Raw genomic sequence first — 17,413 nt, forward strand, 5'->3', positions numbered from 1 at the left:
GATATAGCACAGAATTACAGAGTATGAGTATGATAAGTATAATGCAACAATAACGCTCCTGTCAGCCTTGCAGGGTAGTTCTGGCACTCAGCTCCTCAGAAATGGAAAGGACAGGCTCCCAGAGTCTGTTTAGACTTGTCCGTGTAGAAAGAGCCAGGTAAGATTTGCACAGCAAGAACGGGGAAAGGGTTAGTGGGTGGGAAAAGCATCATATTGGAGGCAGGTTTTGAATGCTAAGCTGTGCTAATGAAGTATTTGAAAAAGGAGAGTTTGAAGTGGAAGTATACAGTAAGGGAGACATTCAAAAGAATTGAAAAGGCATTCTTAAAAATAAAAGAGCAGAACAGGTTTCTGGTGTCTCTCTTTTCCAACAGCATTGTATAAACCGTATTACCAAAGAGGAAAAAAAAATAAATAAGAGTTTCAGAAATGGATCAGTTTACTTACTTCTTTCTGAAAGAAGACTTTGGTGCACATGAAGGTTTCCAGACAGAAGGCGGTGCACAGCCAAGTCCCCTGTTTATCTGCAGAACCCATGGCAGAGGCTGGATTTTAGGAAGGATGGACAGACGGCTCACTAGCAGTGTGCTAGCTGTTCAGAAGCTAGCGGTATGTGCTTTTTCTCCACTTGGAGGCCTGATCCAGAGACCTGTGAAATCACGGGGAGTTTCTCTATTAACCTCAATAAGATTTGAGTCATCTCTTGCCTTCTCACTCCCTACTTGGTTGTTTTCCTATTTGCTTGCATCAGCCTAGTTTCCAAGGCTCATCTGCGTAAATCAATAGTTACTGCAAAGCCTTACATCCTGCCCTTGGAAAGAACAAGATTCCTGTACAAATCTCTCTCAGAAACAATGTACCATGATACTTCTCCAGCTTTAATTCATCTTCCATGGCCAGATGTCAGGCAGGCAGCCTAGGAGAGACAAAGATGGATTTGGGTTTTCACTTTCTTAAATATTGGTCTGTCAATGGCTGCCCTGGCCGTGCTGTGAGCAATGAAAAGCATGCTGCTAGCTCCCACACAACACTGCTCACCCTGACCTCCAGTGCGATCAGGTCTGCAGCCCTCTGGCCCCCAGGCAGGCTCTGCTGTGCCACCACTGTCACCTGCTCCTGAGTGTCACCATCTGCAGGGCTGCCCTACACTGATGGGTGGCTGTGAGGAGAGGTGGGGAGCTAAATATACAGTTTGAGGAGCTGATTTGGACTTGAGGGTGTATTTACAGTTCTCTGGGCTTGGTCCTCTCTTGAAAGAAAATGAAAAGGTGTTAATTTGTTTTTAAAGGCAGCATCATTCACAGTGTGACCAAATCCTGGCCTAACACCACTAACTCTCTACTACACAAATAAATGTTGGTCAGTCCAAGAGCTGAAGGACTCTTTGTTGAAGGACCCAAGCTAGCAGTGTCCAGCTGTATGACTGCATGCAGCAGCTGGTAGTGGAGATGAAGTTTCCTTTTGCAACCATTTCTTCTGTCCCTGTCCTTTTGTCCTCTAATTTTGTATTCCATAAGTAAGACACAGAGGAGGATTCTGATGGTTGGTAAGCACACAGCAGAGCCTGGTTGCCTCCAAGAGCCTGGATAGCCCAAAGGAAGGTGTTCATGCTAGGCAGAGCACTGAGAATTCAGGAAGGACTTTTATAACCTACTGAACCACATCAAACTTAGGAAAGATCTAAAGACTGTAAAACTGTGTAGTTCTTTTCAATGTTTTCTTTCCTGAGCTTTGTTTTTTTTGTTTGTTTGCTTTTTTATTATATATATATATTTAATTTTATTTTATTCGAAGCCTGTTAATGGTTTATGCTGGTTGAAAAAACAGTTCAAGTTTTGCCCCTGTGTCAAAGTGGCAGTGAAGTGTATAGGGGTGTGAAGGGGTTGCTCAAGTGGCAAAGCATATCTGATTTGAAAACAAGAAAACATCTGAGGCCATTCGAACAAGTCATGCTCCCGTACACTTTTAATCAATTGTGTCTGCCAGAAGAGATCTTGCACAAGCAAATCTGGCTTCATGCAATAGGAACATTTTTGCGTGTATGCAAGCTGGCTTCAAATTCTTGATAATGTGGTCTCTGGAAGCAGTGTTAATGTACTTGTTATATCCCTGGCTGCTGGAATTACCTTAAGATCAAGGTATTCAGAGTTGGTGGTTTGGTATGTAGCTCTACGTTTTATTGATTTTGTCTGTGCTAAACTCCTTTACCAGCATGTGCTCCGATGGGGAGTCTCCTTTGACTGTTCCAAAGGGCTCGCGAGGAAAGGAGGTAATTAATAGGATATTAGAGTGCTAGACAAACCTGAGACTACTTTATTCTCTTCCCTCTTGAAGTATGTTTCCTTTGCTGTACTTCAGTTCACTTTTATTTGCAGTTACAGTTTGTGTAGTTTTTTATTTTAAGTAACAAAAAATACTTTATCAGCAGAAAATCAGTTAAATATCAGACAGAAGATGTTCTCTTGATGTAAAAATATGTACTACTATTATTATTCAGGCTTGTTTGTTTATATTAACTTACCACAGTAGATACGCTTTCTGATTTAGAGGGAAAACTAGGGAAAAAAAAAAAAAGAAGAAAAAAAATAAAATCTTTCTGCTGGGGATTGTTTAGTAATAGAATATCTGAGGTGCCTATGGAAGGTACGGGATCGTAAATAGTAATGCAGGTGTTATAATATATGTTTTATACATACAAACACCCATTAACAGTTTATTCTTGGATACTGCACTGGTGAATTCACTCAGGAAGCAGTGGGGAAGTGGAGGGCAGGGGAGAAATCTCCTTGGAAGCCTGGTTTTATTCCACAGGTGGTTGCATCAGAATTTCTTCCCCCAAGTAATTCCTGCTGTCTGCAGTGGTAAGGGCAGGGAGCAGGGGCAGTGCTGCTGTGAGGCAGTGTGACAGATCTTCTTTTCCCGTATCAGCGTGGCAAAGAAGGGAAGTATTTCTGCAGGGAAAGGAAACCAACATGAATTTCCCAGGGGAGGAAAAGAGCACTAGAAGAATTTAGGATCACACAGGAAAAAGTGATGTAAGAGAAAAAATGGGAAGTAAAAACAACAAAAAATACCTACAACCAAAAAAAGCACCAGAAATTGGCTGGGATCCATTTCAGGAAATCACTGCAAAGCCAAGTAGCTTTGTCACATACAGAAATACAGATTGGGGAGGGTATAGAAGATGATAGAGAAGCTCTGATACAGCCATACTCTAACAGCTCAGCCATGATGTCCCTACATGTGGAGACTGATTTTGCACATGGATGCACTAGAGATGCACCGTGAGAAATGTCTTTGGTTATGAGTTGAAACAGTCCGGTACATGCCAGACATTGCCTTGGGCTGCAGCAAAGACACACTTCTTGGGTTAAGCCTGTCCTGGTAAATTCTGCAGCTGTCCTTTTGTTGAGGTAGCCCAGGGAAGATGTTGTGCCTTGCAATTACCTTTCTACCTCCCGTCTTTTGGGAGGAACTGTTTTACTACAACACTTTGGTACATCTGTGATGTTAGGTACCCTTCACCAGGCCTGGAAACGTGGCAGTGTGCAATGTCAGGTTTTTCTCTAGTCAGGGCTCCCAGACGAGGAGCAACTCGTTTCAGGGAAAACAAGAGGAAGAGGCAAGAAATCTTACCAGGCCATCATATGGATTGAAACCATAGATCTTGCTGATGCTGCAGATGAATAGTGCAGTGTATTCGCACCAAGTCTGGCACACCAAGGAAGTTTCAGTGCCACAACACATGTGGGGCGGACCTGATCTGCTCAGCATGCCCAACACATCTTACATATGCAAGCCCAGGTTTCCAGGACATGATAGAGCCAAGGCAAGTGCCAAGTGCCCACGTGCCCCTTGTCTTTGGCCACCCTTGACCCTAACCAGGGATCTCTGCTTTCTGCCAAGACCGTGAACACTATTCCTGCAACATCAGCTCAAGCCCACCAGCTAGAGCACTGAGGAGCGAAGGTGGAGCCTTGGCTGTCTCCATCCTGGTGGTCACCAGAGAAGGAGGATCTGGCGGCCCTGGGGAGTATGCTCCAAAGAGCAGGCGTCCAGGTAGGCTGAGAAGGGATGTGTGTTCCCAGCACTATATTGGAGAGGCCAGCCATCCCCTGCCCTAGCAATCTGCGGCATGGAAATTTAGACTGACAATGTAATGTTTAGGTCTGGAGGTAATGGCTAAGGTAAAGTGTTCTTGGGAGGAAGAGGCGAACTTATTTTAAGACAGATTTTTGCATATGTTTGATATCTATGGCTTACTGAGGGTAAGGCTCAGTGTGGAGAATGGGGCCTCTTCACAAAATAGCATGCATTTTACTAAAAAGCTTCCCATCGGAGGTTACATGTATTTACCGCACACTGACAGTAGTGCTTGATTTTGAGTTTGCCTAAAGAGCAGTTGCTTGTATGCTCCTTCCTACTCTTACCCCCCCCCCCCCTCCCATTTCCTCCCGTTGTTCTTTTTCAGATCACTTGAAGGTTTTTTCCTGTTTATTATCCGGACATGCTGTGCACTGCGTGTTGATTTGACTGTCACATAAGGAATCTCCTACTGGGATCATTGATAAATTCCTTTCTTATAGATACAGATATATATATACATGGCAATGGCACTTAGATGACAAAAGAGAAATGGTGGTGGTTAAACCAAAACTGGAATGAGCTGCAGGTGTTAATGGGGGTTAAGTTTTATTACCCTTTCCCAGAAAACCTGCAACACTGTAATGGGTATAGTCATAAACAAAAATTCTCTTTAATTAACATAACAGGAAAGGTACTTCAGTGAGCAATCACACTGATGTCCTGGGCTGGCACATGTGTGTAACACAAATATATCTTGTATTTCCTGCAAATTTCTTTTAAGTAGCTATAAGGAAGATGTTCTTTTTTACTTTTTAATTTTTTTGGTGGTTCAAAAAAACGAATCACTTACTTAAGGAGCTTTTTGAGGAAAACAATGGAACAAAACAATGCTTTTTGTATGACCTGCCAAAGCACAAAGGATGCATGGGATGTTTTTTTTCTTTGTTACTTTTTTTTTTTTTTCAGCAGGAAGTTTTGTTGTTGGAAACGACTATAACATGCACTGTCCTTGCTCTATGTAACCACTGTCTAGTCCTGCAAGCCGGGTCTTGTTACTTGCCTCATCAAGCTGGCACAAGCACCGTTCTGCTTCACTCTGTGGGCTTTGTTCAGTCCTGAGTGTCCGCACACTTACTCTCCATCCGGACCGATGAACAGTAAACAAACTTCAGGAGTCGGGTGGTCCAATGATTGCTGGGTTCGCGCAGGTCAGGGCCCACAGCTAAGAATGCTGACTTTGTGAATCGCCTCCGTTTTTTTTCCTTAGACTGCTTAAAGTCAGAGTACTATAGAATACAAACAGCTTCGAAGCATTTTTAGGTGTAAATATTCCGTTCCGAAACTCAACTTTGATGTGTTCAGGTCTGCTTTGTTTCCCTGTAGATCAGTTGTAGGTTTGCAACAAAGAGCCAGATCCGATTGAGTAAATCACTTGTGGAAGTTAATTGTTCACAGTGAAAGCTGGTCTGGCTCATTTTGCCTTTGTCACAGGAAGAGACAGAGGTGGTGTACTGGATCTGCGTTCTAAACCAAGCACTGACGCGACTTTAATTTTGATCAGATGTCTCTCTTCAGGGCACTAAAGAAAACCTTTGCAGTAGTCAAAAAGAGCCTCTTCTCTAGAGAAACGTAAGGAAAAAAAAAAAAAGTATTTTACAGAAATAAAGTACTAATATAAAATTTCAGCTTGGTCAAATTTCTTTTGCAGGCTATCATAAAGTAAACCTACTTCTCCATATTTGGCAGTCACCAGAATCAAAGAATGTTTTGTTTTCTTTTGTTTTCTGGAAAAAAAAATAATATCAAATTATTTTTAATGTCAGATATTGTATGATGGTAACTTTATATTCCAGCTGTTTTTATTCACTACTGCTGTGTTTAAATTATGTTTGTATCATCAACATTTATAAATGCTTTTCAGAAACAGTTATGTGTTTTGATTTCTTTAAGTAACAGTCTTCTTTTCTTCTCTCCTTAGGACTGAAGCCGTGAGAATGGAAGCCACACAGATTAATATGTCCCGCATCCCACTGGTTAATGGAGGCATCGACACTGCACTCAAAGCACACAAACCCCGTGTGATGTCCAAAAGCGGTCACAGCAACGTGCGGATAGACAAAGTTGATGGCATTTATCTACTCTACCTTCAAGATTTGTGGACTACAGTTATAGACATGAAGTGGAGGTACAAACTCACCTTATTTGCTGCTACTTTTGTTATGACCTGGTTCCTTTTTGGAGTTATCTACTATGCCATTGCATTCCTTCATGGCGATTTAGAAATAAACAAGTTCACCCCAAAGAGGGAGCCATGCGTCAAGAATGTAGACTCTCTTACGGGGGCATTCCTCTTCTCTCTGGAGTCACAGACGACCATTGGCTATGGATTTCGTTTCATTACAGAGGAGTGTCCGCATGCCATTTTCTTGCTTGTGGCCCAACTGGTCATCACCACCTTGATTGAAATCTTCATCACAGGTACCTTTCTGGCCAAAATTGCAAGACCTAAAAAAAGGGCAGAGACTATTAAGTTCAGCCACTGTGCTGTCATTACTAAACACAACGGAGAACTTTGCCTGGTGATCAGAGTAGCAAATATGAGGAAGAGCCTTCTGATACAGTGTCAGCTGTCTGGGAAGCTTCTTCAGACATACGAAACCAAAGAAGGGGAGAGAATCCTGCTGAATCAAGCCAGTGTCAAGTTCAATGTTGACTCCTCTTCAGAAAGTCCATTTCTCATTCTGCCTTTAACGTTCTACCATATTTTGGATGAAAGCAGTCCTTTAAGAGATCTCACACCTCAAAATCTCAAGGAGAAGGACTTTGAGCTTGTGGTGCTCCTGAACGCCACAGTGGAGTCCACCAGTGCCGTCTGTCAAAGCAGGACTTCCTACATCCCTGAGGAGATCCACTGGGGTTACGAATTCGTGCCTGTGGTTTCCCTCTCTCCAAATGGAAAGTATGTTGCAGATTTCAGTCAGTTTGAGAAGATTAGGAGAAGCACAGATTCTTCTTTTTATAGTATGGACTCTGAAAAACAAAAATTAGAGGAGAAATACAGGCAGGAGGATCAAAGAGAGAGGGAACTGAGAACAATGTTGTTACAGCAGAGTAATGTTTGATTGAGTGGACAAACTATCCTGATTAATCCTTTCTGCAAACTGAGAAAACATTCTTTCTGTGCTTTATGTCTGTTATAAAGCTAGCAGTGAAGTCCTTTTCAGAAAATAGCTTTGGTGTAGAGTAAACCTATCCCTTTGTTTGGATGAGTTGTTAATCAAATATTTTGTAATTAGTTGGGATTTCTTTGTTCATGATCTTGACTTAGCAAAGTTGGATTTGTATTAAATCTCTGCTTTATACCACCACTAAAAGCAGACACATCACTTTCTGTTTGGAAAGTGAAACTGGATGCACTGTGCTGATTCCTTCAAATATTTATTTGACTTGGTTTTACTGTGAACGCATTCACAGAGACAGCACACCGTACTGCTAAAAGAAAATATGCTCTGTTAAAATATGTATATTTAAAGTATGTATATTCTCATACCAGTTATTACCTTTGTGGGAATTTCTGGCATGGAAAATAAGTTGATTGGAGAGACAAACCTTTAACTGTGGGAAAAGCCTGCAGGGAAGTGATAAACTCCTTCTTAAATCTTAAAGGAAGGTGACAGAGTAGTTGTGCTGGGTGGTGGGGAAGGGAGCTCTCTGTTTCTGCTACACACAACCTGTTTTTTGATCGCTCACTTTTTAAAACCTTGTTAATGGCTGATTTATGTATAATAGCAAAAAAAGGGGAGATGAGGGCAAGCTACACAAAATCATGACAGTAATCAACTGAGGTTAAAACTGACTTTGAGACACCATTTTTTTATTCAATGTAGATAGTTTGTAACAGCAGCATAACAATACATTTCTATAGATCGCCTGCTTTGCTGTAGACCTTATTTAATTTGGTTAAAAGAAATCTGTATAATGTCTGTAGACAATATTTACTTTTTCTGGCAACCATAAAGGACAAGCATTCCTTTCATCCATTTCATTTTTGGTCTATTAAAACCATTCCATTAATAAAGGAATTTAATTTGAGCAGCTCCTGATCTCTTTGTGGCACAGGGAGAGGGTGTGGTACCTTGGAGATGTTGAAAGAGCTGAATGCTTGGCATATGCAGCTACATTCAGCACACAAACAAGGAACTCAGCACATCACTACAGTGGTCAGATAAAGGGGAGCAAACCAGGTAGCAGTGGTGTCCATATAACATACCAGTTATGTGTAGGTCGGCTTCTTAATGAGACTTAGATTTTTTTTTTTTCTGATTTGTACCACTTTGTCAACCTCACGAGTTCTAGAGGATTTACTTCTCTAAAGCTCTGGCAAAGAAAAGCTGTATTAAGCACAATTTTGGGGTCTGAGGTCCATGTCTTGACCTGAGAGCCACCAAGGCCTGCAGTGATGAAAGGACTTTTGGTATCATCATACTTATTGGGCCTAGCTTTGCAGCCCTGTATGGCCTGGTGGAATCTACAATACAATATCGTAAACTATAAGTGAATTTAGTTTGATTACGAAAGAAGCACTCGGCAAGTTGAGTGCAGACCTACCAGTGGCACCAAAAGTGAATGCCAAGGAGGGAATGTAGACTGTGGGGGTGTTGGGGGTGCGGGGAGGTGGTGGGAAGAGGTGAGGCTGAATAAGAGGCTTAAAACTCTCCTGTACCTAAATTGTTAGCTGTTTTGTTGTGGTGGTTTTACCGTGCTAGGCAGCTGAACACCACAACTGCTCTCTCACTCCCGCTCCTTAGATGAGGAGGGGAAGAAGTAAAGTAAAGAACAACTCATGGGTTGAGATAAGTATAATTTAATTAAAGGAAAAAAATAATAATTATTAAAGAAAGATTATTATTAATCAAACAATTTAACTAAAGAGAAAAAAGGGAAAGGGGAAGGGGGGGGGGAGGGGGAAGGAGAAAACAAAACAAAACAAGTAAAGGCTATGTGGAAGTGCAGAGGAAAGAAATTACTCTCTACTTCCCACAAATGAGCGATGCTTGACCACGTCCTTGAAGCAGGGCCTCAATGCACGTAGCCGGTGTTCGGGAGGACAGAAGTTTTCGCAACGAGAACCCACCCCACCCCTCTTCTTCCTTTTTCCACCTTTTATTGCTGAGTGTGACATCATATGGTATGGAATATCCCTTTGGTTGGTTTAGGTCAGCTGCCCTGGTGATGTTTCTTTCTCGCTTTTTTGCCCACCCCCTAGGAGGGTTAGAGAGAGTCCTGATGCTGTGCCAGCACTGCTCAGCAGCAGACACAACACTGGTGTGATACCACTGCTCTTCTAGCTACAAGTGCAGAGCACAGCACTGTATGGGCTGCTGCAGGGAAAGTTAACATCCCAGCCAGACCCAGTACACTTGTGAGAAGTCAGAGATCCAGGTACTTGCCTGAAGAGAGAGACTTAACCCATAATCAAAAAGGTTCCCTACCTACTACCATTCAAGTAAGGTTTCTCAAATCATTGTAATTGCAGGGCCTGCCTAGCATTTTTGGAATTTCCAGGTGATACTATGCAGTGTTGTCATACAAGTTTTCATTTGCAACGACCTATAGAGGATGATAACATTTAAATTATTGATTGTTCATTTTCAATTTTCTTTCATTTTATCTGATTGCTTGTTTTGTTGGCAGGAATTGTGATTGTTCAGTGAAGTTTTGTAGTCACTTTGTAGACCTCAGGTTCATGTCCTGCAACTCAAAGAACACTGCTCTGGGATGTTCTGAGGTGAAAGTGTGCAGGCGTCTTAACTCTTCTTCTGCCAAATCTTAGACTCCATAGTTCAACAATCAAATATCTACTCTAGTTCTTTCTTATCTAGGTAGGATCATATCACAGTTACACAGTCACTCCAAAAGTCATTCTCTAAACAGTATAATGACTTTAGAACAGATTTCACCAACGACAAGTGAGCTGGCTCTTCTCCAGGAGTACGTGATGAACTGAACTGATACCCTCCCTCCTATCCTATCCTATCCCCATCCATGGAAATAGACCTGGCAATTTGTGTCTTCCAGGAGAGCATTAGAGCATTCTATCCATTTCAATAACTTTTTTTTTTTTTTTTTTTTTTTGTAATTGCACTTTCTTGGTTATACCTTAAAAAAAACTAATGTCTTGAACCCTGCAGTGGACACATTTGTCAAGTCCCAAAAAGCCTGTATATTTCTGGATTGTCATATCCAGGAAGTCCTGTGGCTATCCAGCTGTAGCAATGCAGTTGTGTGGGAACTTCTGGGGCAGCCAATTAGAAACCTAAAGACCTGGCTGCTCTAGGCTTAAACAGATACGAAGCAGTAATTTTTTAGGATTTGAACTTTTTGACCTAAGGAAGCAGGCAGGGACTTATGTACTTGTGTACACCAATCCCAGAGTACAGTTGTTGGGATCACTAATCCGATCCAGTCATTAAGTTATCCTGAAGGGAATAGTCATCATAAGCAAAAGTGTTGGAAAGAAGTATTACATCACAGAAGTGATTCTCTCTGAACTTTCAGTCCTACAAAATTGTAATTAAAAAAAAAAAAAATAATAAAATAAAATAAAACTACACACCAGAAATCTTTGATAAAGTGAATCCAGCCTTCATCAGGTAGTGAGAGACTGTGCGATAGTATCACATGTATACAGTAGTATACTATATAATGCACTGTCATTCACTCCAACTCCAGAACAGTCTTACTCTGCAGTGAGCTGTACTTCTCCTTCCTGCTTTCATGTAAGCTTAATTCCCATTGCCCTATCTAAATTTAAGGACAGAGCAGAAAGTACCCTGGCACAACATGTTTAGCTGCAGAGTACTGAACTGCCATAGAGAAATGTCATAACGTGGATCTGATATAAATCACCAGCAAAACCACCACCTCTCACTGCCTGTGGTCAGTTCTTCCAGTTGTGTAAACACCACTGTTGTGATTTACCTCAGCTGAGGACTGAAAGGATGGAGAACCAAAAAGCAAAGCTACCGTGGTCATCATAAAGTTACCTTACACATATGTAGAGACTGTTCTGCCCACTTGGTGACTGAGTGCATGAGAGCCTTCATGTCTTCTGGCTGCTTGTTTCTATGTCTTCGTGGGTAGAGCACCCACATTTCCAGTAGGGCAGATCCTTACAGAGCCAGCAGTAGCATCTTCTCCTTACTCTCCCTGTCTCACAAACTGAAGATATTGCTTTGGGATCTGCTGAGTTGGATGATTATGCTGGTTTCTCAAACGTACTAACTCTATAAACAAGTCCAAATTAAACCTGAAATCTAAACTTTCAGGACCCAAAGAAAGTGGTAGAGGCCTATGCTCTGTGTGCCCTAAGAGCATGGGCACACCCTTAAAGTAAATCCTTCATTCCAGGCATTGTATCATTTAGAAGAAAATAACCATGGTAAGTTAAATATATACATATATTAATTTACTGAGGAATATGATATGTTTATATTTCTTTTGCTCGTGTGTTATCAGTGAAGAGAACATCATTTTTAGAGTCACTTTAATTATTTGAACTTGTACAGACCACATCTGAATGGGAACATATTTCAGCTCATGGACTGTTTCTGAACTGTTTGCTTTGGCTGTGGCTTCAATACTTCATTGTTCCTTTTTTTTTTTTTTTTCTTTCTTTCTTTCTGTGGAAGTAGGTGATTGAGGACACATAATTTCAATTCTGCTGCTTCCTTTTCCTTGCAATGACTTAGAAAGGGAAGAAATGAACCCCTAGAGACTGCAGGCTGGCTATGCCAGAGTCAGATCCACCATTCTTCATAAGTGTTTCTTTTCATCTTCCAAAATGATGCCAGTGTTTGTGGAAAGCCAAAAATATGACAGCAGGAGGAGGTTTGGAATAAAGGTCTCTGGAAAAATGTGGTTCTCCAATTTTCTGAATAGAGGTAGCAGGGCAAATAACTATTAGGTCTTAAAGATATAAGTAGGGGAGTGCAGAATGAAAAAACAGAAAGAAAAGAAACACCAAACACCTATGCACAGTCACACTCACCAGTACAACCGAATATTTGCCACTTCTATAGGATAGCAGGTCAAAAAAACCCAACCCAACCCAAACCAAACCAAACCAACCCAAACCAAACCAACAAAAAACCCACCTCTCCAATTTGCTGAGGTGACACAAGGGACTGGGAAAAGTGAATGCGCGTTTTGTATTTGAACAAACGTTCCTGATGACTTCTGAATGTGCTCAGTGTTAGTCTGATGACAGCCTGATCTTGCAAGAGATCAGGTAAGACTCTGTGATGACTCTATGAAATCCATAGTGGAGGGAAGCTTGAAAAGGCATAGTGTATGCTCTAGCTCTTGCTTACATACACTGGCTGCAAAACGGTCATGTCCCAGTCACCCCTGTGTTGCTGGGATTACGTAAATAATAGAATGTTTCCCTAACTTGGCTGCTCAGCCTCCAGCAGATACTCTCTGCAAATATTAGGTTACCAGAGCAGAGCCCTTTCAATGCAATAGGTACTGGTTGAACATCCTGTATCTAAATGGTTTGAAAGGGCTTTCGGAGCCCTTCCAGGATGTCATATATTCTCTCAGCAAAGACTGTTCAGAGCTGTCCTGTCCTGTTAGCATACAGTACACACAGCAAAACAATGTAATTCCACAAGTAGCACAGTACATGTATGCATTTTGCATCTCCTCATAACAGTAAATTGTACACTGATCGCTGTGCACCTCGCAATACCACACAACTATTAAATTCATTCCTTCTTTACTATCCCCTGTAAATGTTTATCCACACAAAATATGACATGATAGCTGACATTAATGGTATTGAGGAGAGGAAAACTCTTTAGGACATGAGATTTATGACTCTGACAGCCACATTGTCATGAATCTTTTGCACGGGACTAAGACTGTGCTGCTCTACCTGCCTGCTCTGCTTCTTTGCTCAGGATCAGCATCCTCAGAACCAACAGCAGAACAGAGCAGTGTGTGGCACTACCGTGGCTCCAGCTGAGATTCAAATGTGTGGCAGGCTCTGATGACACCAAAACCAGCACATGGACTTAAGCTGGTGTTAAGATACTGGACTGTGGGGGTACAAGATTTGTGCTCTGTTTTGCTGACTTTCATGCACACCAAAAGTGTCTGATGGGGGCATCAACTCAAAGCTGTCTTCAGACACCATCACTGTATACCTAGTCTTTCTTGGGAAAACACTAGTCTTGAAGTAAAACACAGTAGTCTGATTTACTCTTTGTTAAAAAGGGACGAGGTATTTGAGGAAAAGATTTAATGGGGTCAAATGACTCCAGTACTCATTAATTGCTTTTGCACTACAAATTGTTCACCTCCCATAGATCTATTTCAATGTCTTCTCCCTTCTTCTGCTCATATTAAGCATCTAATTATCTGGTGCTTGTTAGGATTACAATTATTTATTTTTCCTTTACAACAAAGATATGTACTTGAATCATCAGCAGAGTAAGATTTCACTTAACAGCTGTGGTTAAACAACAATTTTCAAGTTATGGAATTGTTATTCATTCCTTACCCAATGAAATTGGTAAAACGGTCTGTGAAATGTACCCTTCACTCTGCTCCAAAATAAGAAATATCTCAAAATAAATACCAAAGTCCAAGATCTGGAATGAATTAGGTGAATCATGCTAAATGGCCAATCTTGCTATTTATTGGAAAAAAACAGATTGTTATTTTCAGAAGAAAGTATTGTAAATGCTACCCTGATGGTAGGCAAAGTTTGGAAAGAACATATTTTCATATATTCATAGCCTATGAAAGATTCTTGTTGCAAGTCAGAGTAGGTTTTCATGTAAAGCTTTAGATATATAGCTGTTTTCCTGTGCAAAACAAAGGTTTAGGCAATGTTCATTTCCAAAGTGCGTCTGACTAATATTCTTGTGACAGAATCATTATCTCACTTCAGCCCTGAAACAGGACTGCTAGGCACTCAGGGAAGGTCAGAATGGTTAAGCGTTGTTTTAAGTGAGGTCCCCATGTTTCTCCCCCTCTCTCTCTCTCTCCTTTCCTCTATTCTGTGAATTCATTTTGAGAGGATCTATTCTGCAAACCTAGCGCCCAGAAACAGCAGTGAATAATAAACTACATCCCTACCAGCTCTGTATGAACACAAAGCATCTATAAAACTGAAGAATTGCATGCATATTGTGACAGCTTATGGCTGGCAAAAAAAATAGGGAAACGTTTACCAAATGACAGGCAAGAAAGAGAGAAACAGATAAACACCTTCCCTAAACATTTAATGCTTCAGAACTGAGACTCACTTTCCTCTTCAAATTAGCTGCATCTAAATGTAAAGCACACTTTCTCTCTCTCTTTTTTCTTTTCCTTCCTTCCTTCCTTCCTTCCTTCCTTCCTTCCTTCCTTCCTTCCTTCCTTCCTTCCTTCCTTTCTCTTTCTTTCTTTCTTTCTTTCTTTCTTTCTTTCTTTCTTTCTTTCTTTCTTTCTTTCTTTCTTTCTTTCTTTCTTTCTTTCTTTCTTTCTTTCTTTCTTTCTTTCTTTCTTTCTTTCTTTCTTTCTTTCTTTCTTTCTTTCTTTCTTTCTTTCTTTCTTTCTTTCTTTCTTTCTTTCTTTCTTTCTTTCTTTCTTTCTTTCTTTCTTTCTTTCTTTCTTTCTTTCTTTCTTTCTTTCTTTCTTTCTTTCTTTCTTTCTCTTTCTTTCTTTCTTTCTTTCTTTCTTTCTTTCTTTCTTTCTTTCTTTCTTCCTTTCTTTCTTTTTCTTTCTTTTTCTCTCTCTCTTTCTTTCTCTCTTTCTTCTCTCTTTCTCTTTCTCTCTTTCTTTCTCTCTTTCTCTTTCTTTCTTTCTTTCTTTCTTTCTTTCTTTCTTTCTTTCTTTCTTTCTTTCTTTCTCTCTTTCTCTCTTTCTCTCTCTCTTTCTCTTTCTCTCTTTCTTCTCTCTTTCTCTTTCTGTCTCTGTCTCTGTCTCTGTCTCTGTCTCTGTCTCTGTCTCTGTCTCTGTCTCTGTCTCTCTGTCTCTTTCTCTGTCTCTTTCTCTGTCTCTTTCTCTCTGTCTCTTTCTCTGTCTCTTTCGCTTTCTCGCTTTCTCGCTTTCTCACTCTTTCTCGCTTTCTTTCCTCTTGCTTGCTTTCTTGCTTGCTTTCTTGCTTGCTTTCTTGCTTTCTTTCTCTCTTTCTTTCTCTCTTTCTTTCCCTTCCTTCCTTCCTTCCTTCCTTCCTTCCTTCCTTCCTTCCTTCCTTCCTTCCTTCCTTCCTTCCTTCCTTCCTTCCTTCCTTCCTTCCTTCCTCCCTCCCTCCCTCCCTCCCTCCCTCCCTCCCTCCCTCCCTCCCTCCCTTCCTTCCTTCCTTCCTTCCTTCCTTCCTTCCTTCCTTCCTTCCTTCCTTCCTTTCCTCCTTTCTTCCTTCTCTTTCCTTCTTCCCTTCTCACTTTCCTTCTTTCCTTCTTTCCTTCTTTCCTTCTTTCCTTCTTTCCTTCTTTCCTTCTTTCCCCTAGAAAATTGCCCTAAACCATATTTTGACCTATACCTGGATAAATAAAACAGCTGATCTTTTCTCCTTCAAGCCTATTGCTTAAAAGGTAGAACAGCGGCTCAAAATTTATTTGGGGTAATAAGACATTTACAAGCAGTGATCCAGGCAAAAATGGTTGAATCTTTCAGCTGATACTTTGACAAAGTTTAGCAGGCTGCAAAGCATCTAGTTATGAAGCACTGATTGCTTCATCCTGGCAATTATATTTATACTCAACTTGCAGACCCAGGCAGATCTTTAGTTCTGTGAAGAAAAGCTAGCTGAATTTATTCCCGGATAGACTTCTCTCAGTTCTACAGAAAAAGAGGGCTTGTCTACGCATGGAGGAGTTATTCCAGCACAGTCATTTAACAGCTCCGAGTAACTCAGTCCAGAACGATAGTACACATGGATGCTGGGAGACTGAAATGTGTCTTTCCCTGCATCAACTTAACTGACTTTCATGACTGCTTCCACCAGAAAGCAAAAAGAAATAATCGCATTGCCACATGACTTACTCCATTTTACCACACTCCCATTTTAAATTTACAGCTTCTCTTATTCCAGATGCATTTATTCTCATGTGCAGACAAGTCCCAGACTGTGAGGAATGGCTCCAGTTTCACTCATGGAAGTAGTCCTTCCCAGGAATTCTTTCTGGGTGTTAATGTCACTGAAATCCAGAGGCCAAATTCTTGGCTCCATAGTTTCCCTTTCTGCAGCATTCTGGCGTTGCAAAGAGGCCATAGAGCTGATCCAAGAAACCAGCTGAACCTCTTCTCTGGCACAGAGAGGAGCATCATGAAGACCAGGCTATTTCCACTGGAAAAATGAGTCTCATTTTGTTCAAGAAATGAATGTGCTGTAATGAAATTTTACAACCCCCATAATAAGCCCATTATCGAGATTGTGACAAAACATGAAAAAGCTTTAAACTTCCAGTAGTTTCATGCTAACCCACAAGAACTCTGGCCAGCTCTAATTCTGTTTTGCAATGATAAGTTGGTGTCAGATTCAGGTTTGTTTAAACATTATACTTTATAACCGTAAATTTAGATTTTTAACTGGAATTTGAACTTAGATTTCATTGCTAATCCATGATCAGTTATAGAACTGGTGTTTCACAAGTCCATCTGTGGGTTTTCATATTCTGAAAGGGTCTATTTTAAACCTGCAATCTGATATCAACATCCCATTACCAAGTATCCATCTCATACCTGATTACAGTTGCTGAATAGTAGTGGCTACCTATTTTGCTTTTGCTCTGCTGTAGAGAAGGAGGTTGTTTAGTTCCTTATTAAAACATCCAGCATGATCTACTGTCATTCTTCTCTGTAGCTGGGAAACTGAGGTGCAGAATAGCAAAATTGAAAGGGTAACCCAGAATGTCAGTGCCAGGTGTGGAAGATGGAGATTTGAGTTTTAGTTAGTTCAGGCTGAAAATCAGTTTCAATCGCAGTTCAGGCTGCAATTAGGTCACATTAAGTATGTAAATCTTTTTAATACATTTGATGCTCCCTGAGACATAGCATATGTCAGATTTTCTATCATATCCTCTTATCACCCAGGAGACAGTTGAAGTTCACACTGATGTTCATCCATCAAGATAAACACCACTGTCACCAGCAATTTTTTTATTCTCCTCAGTTCTTTTGATCAGACTGTGCTGCCACTCATGCCTGTTAGCATACTCTTTCTTCTCATTTTTCTATATGTCTACTCAGTCTCTCTCTCTCCTTCGCTTACTTCTCTCACACATATTTGTTGTGCTGAGATGGACAAATAAAAACCATCTTCTCCCTCAGCCTG

General features: G+C 40.8%; 2 protein-coding genes across 16 annotated transcripts in view; one reads left to right on the top strand and one right to left on the bottom strand.

Moving 5' to 3' along the window:
- LOC308187701 (uncharacterized protein) overlaps window positions 1-593 on the bottom strand; it is a gene marked incomplete at its 3' end in the record, with an annotated part of 34,395 nt that extends 33,802 nt beyond the window's left edge. The window contains exon 1 of the mRNA XM_080575907.1: window positions 448-593. The remainder of the gene's footprint in view (window positions 1-447) is intronic.
- Window positions 1-8,181, top strand: part of KCNJ15 (potassium inwardly rectifying channel subfamily J member 15) — a 37,887-nt gene extending 29,706 nt beyond the window's left edge. For 11 of the 15 annotated variants that reach the window (XM_080594533.1, XM_080594546.1, XM_080594541.1 and 8 more), the window contains one exon: window positions 6,065-8,181. In XM_080594533.1, the coding sequence (XP_080450659.1) occupies window positions 6,081-7,208 (1,128 nt within the window). In that variant the 5' untranslated portion in view covers window positions 6,065-6,080 and the 3' untranslated portion in view covers window positions 7,209-8,181. Of the gene's footprint in view, window positions 1-1,806; window positions 2,270-4,690; window positions 5,295-5,320; window positions 5,716-6,064 lie in introns of those variants that run through there. The other 4 variants (XM_080594534.1, XM_080594545.1, XM_080594544.1 and 1 more) reach the window with 4 other exon arrangements.
- The last annotated feature ends 9,232 nt before the right edge of the window (window positions 8,182-17,413 follow it).

Source organism: Anser brachyrhynchus (genome assembly GCF_964034855.1).
Source record: "Anser brachyrhynchus genome assembly, chromosome: 1".
Lineage (NCBI taxonomy): Eukaryota > Metazoa > Chordata > Aves > Anseriformes > Anatidae > Anser > Anser brachyrhynchus.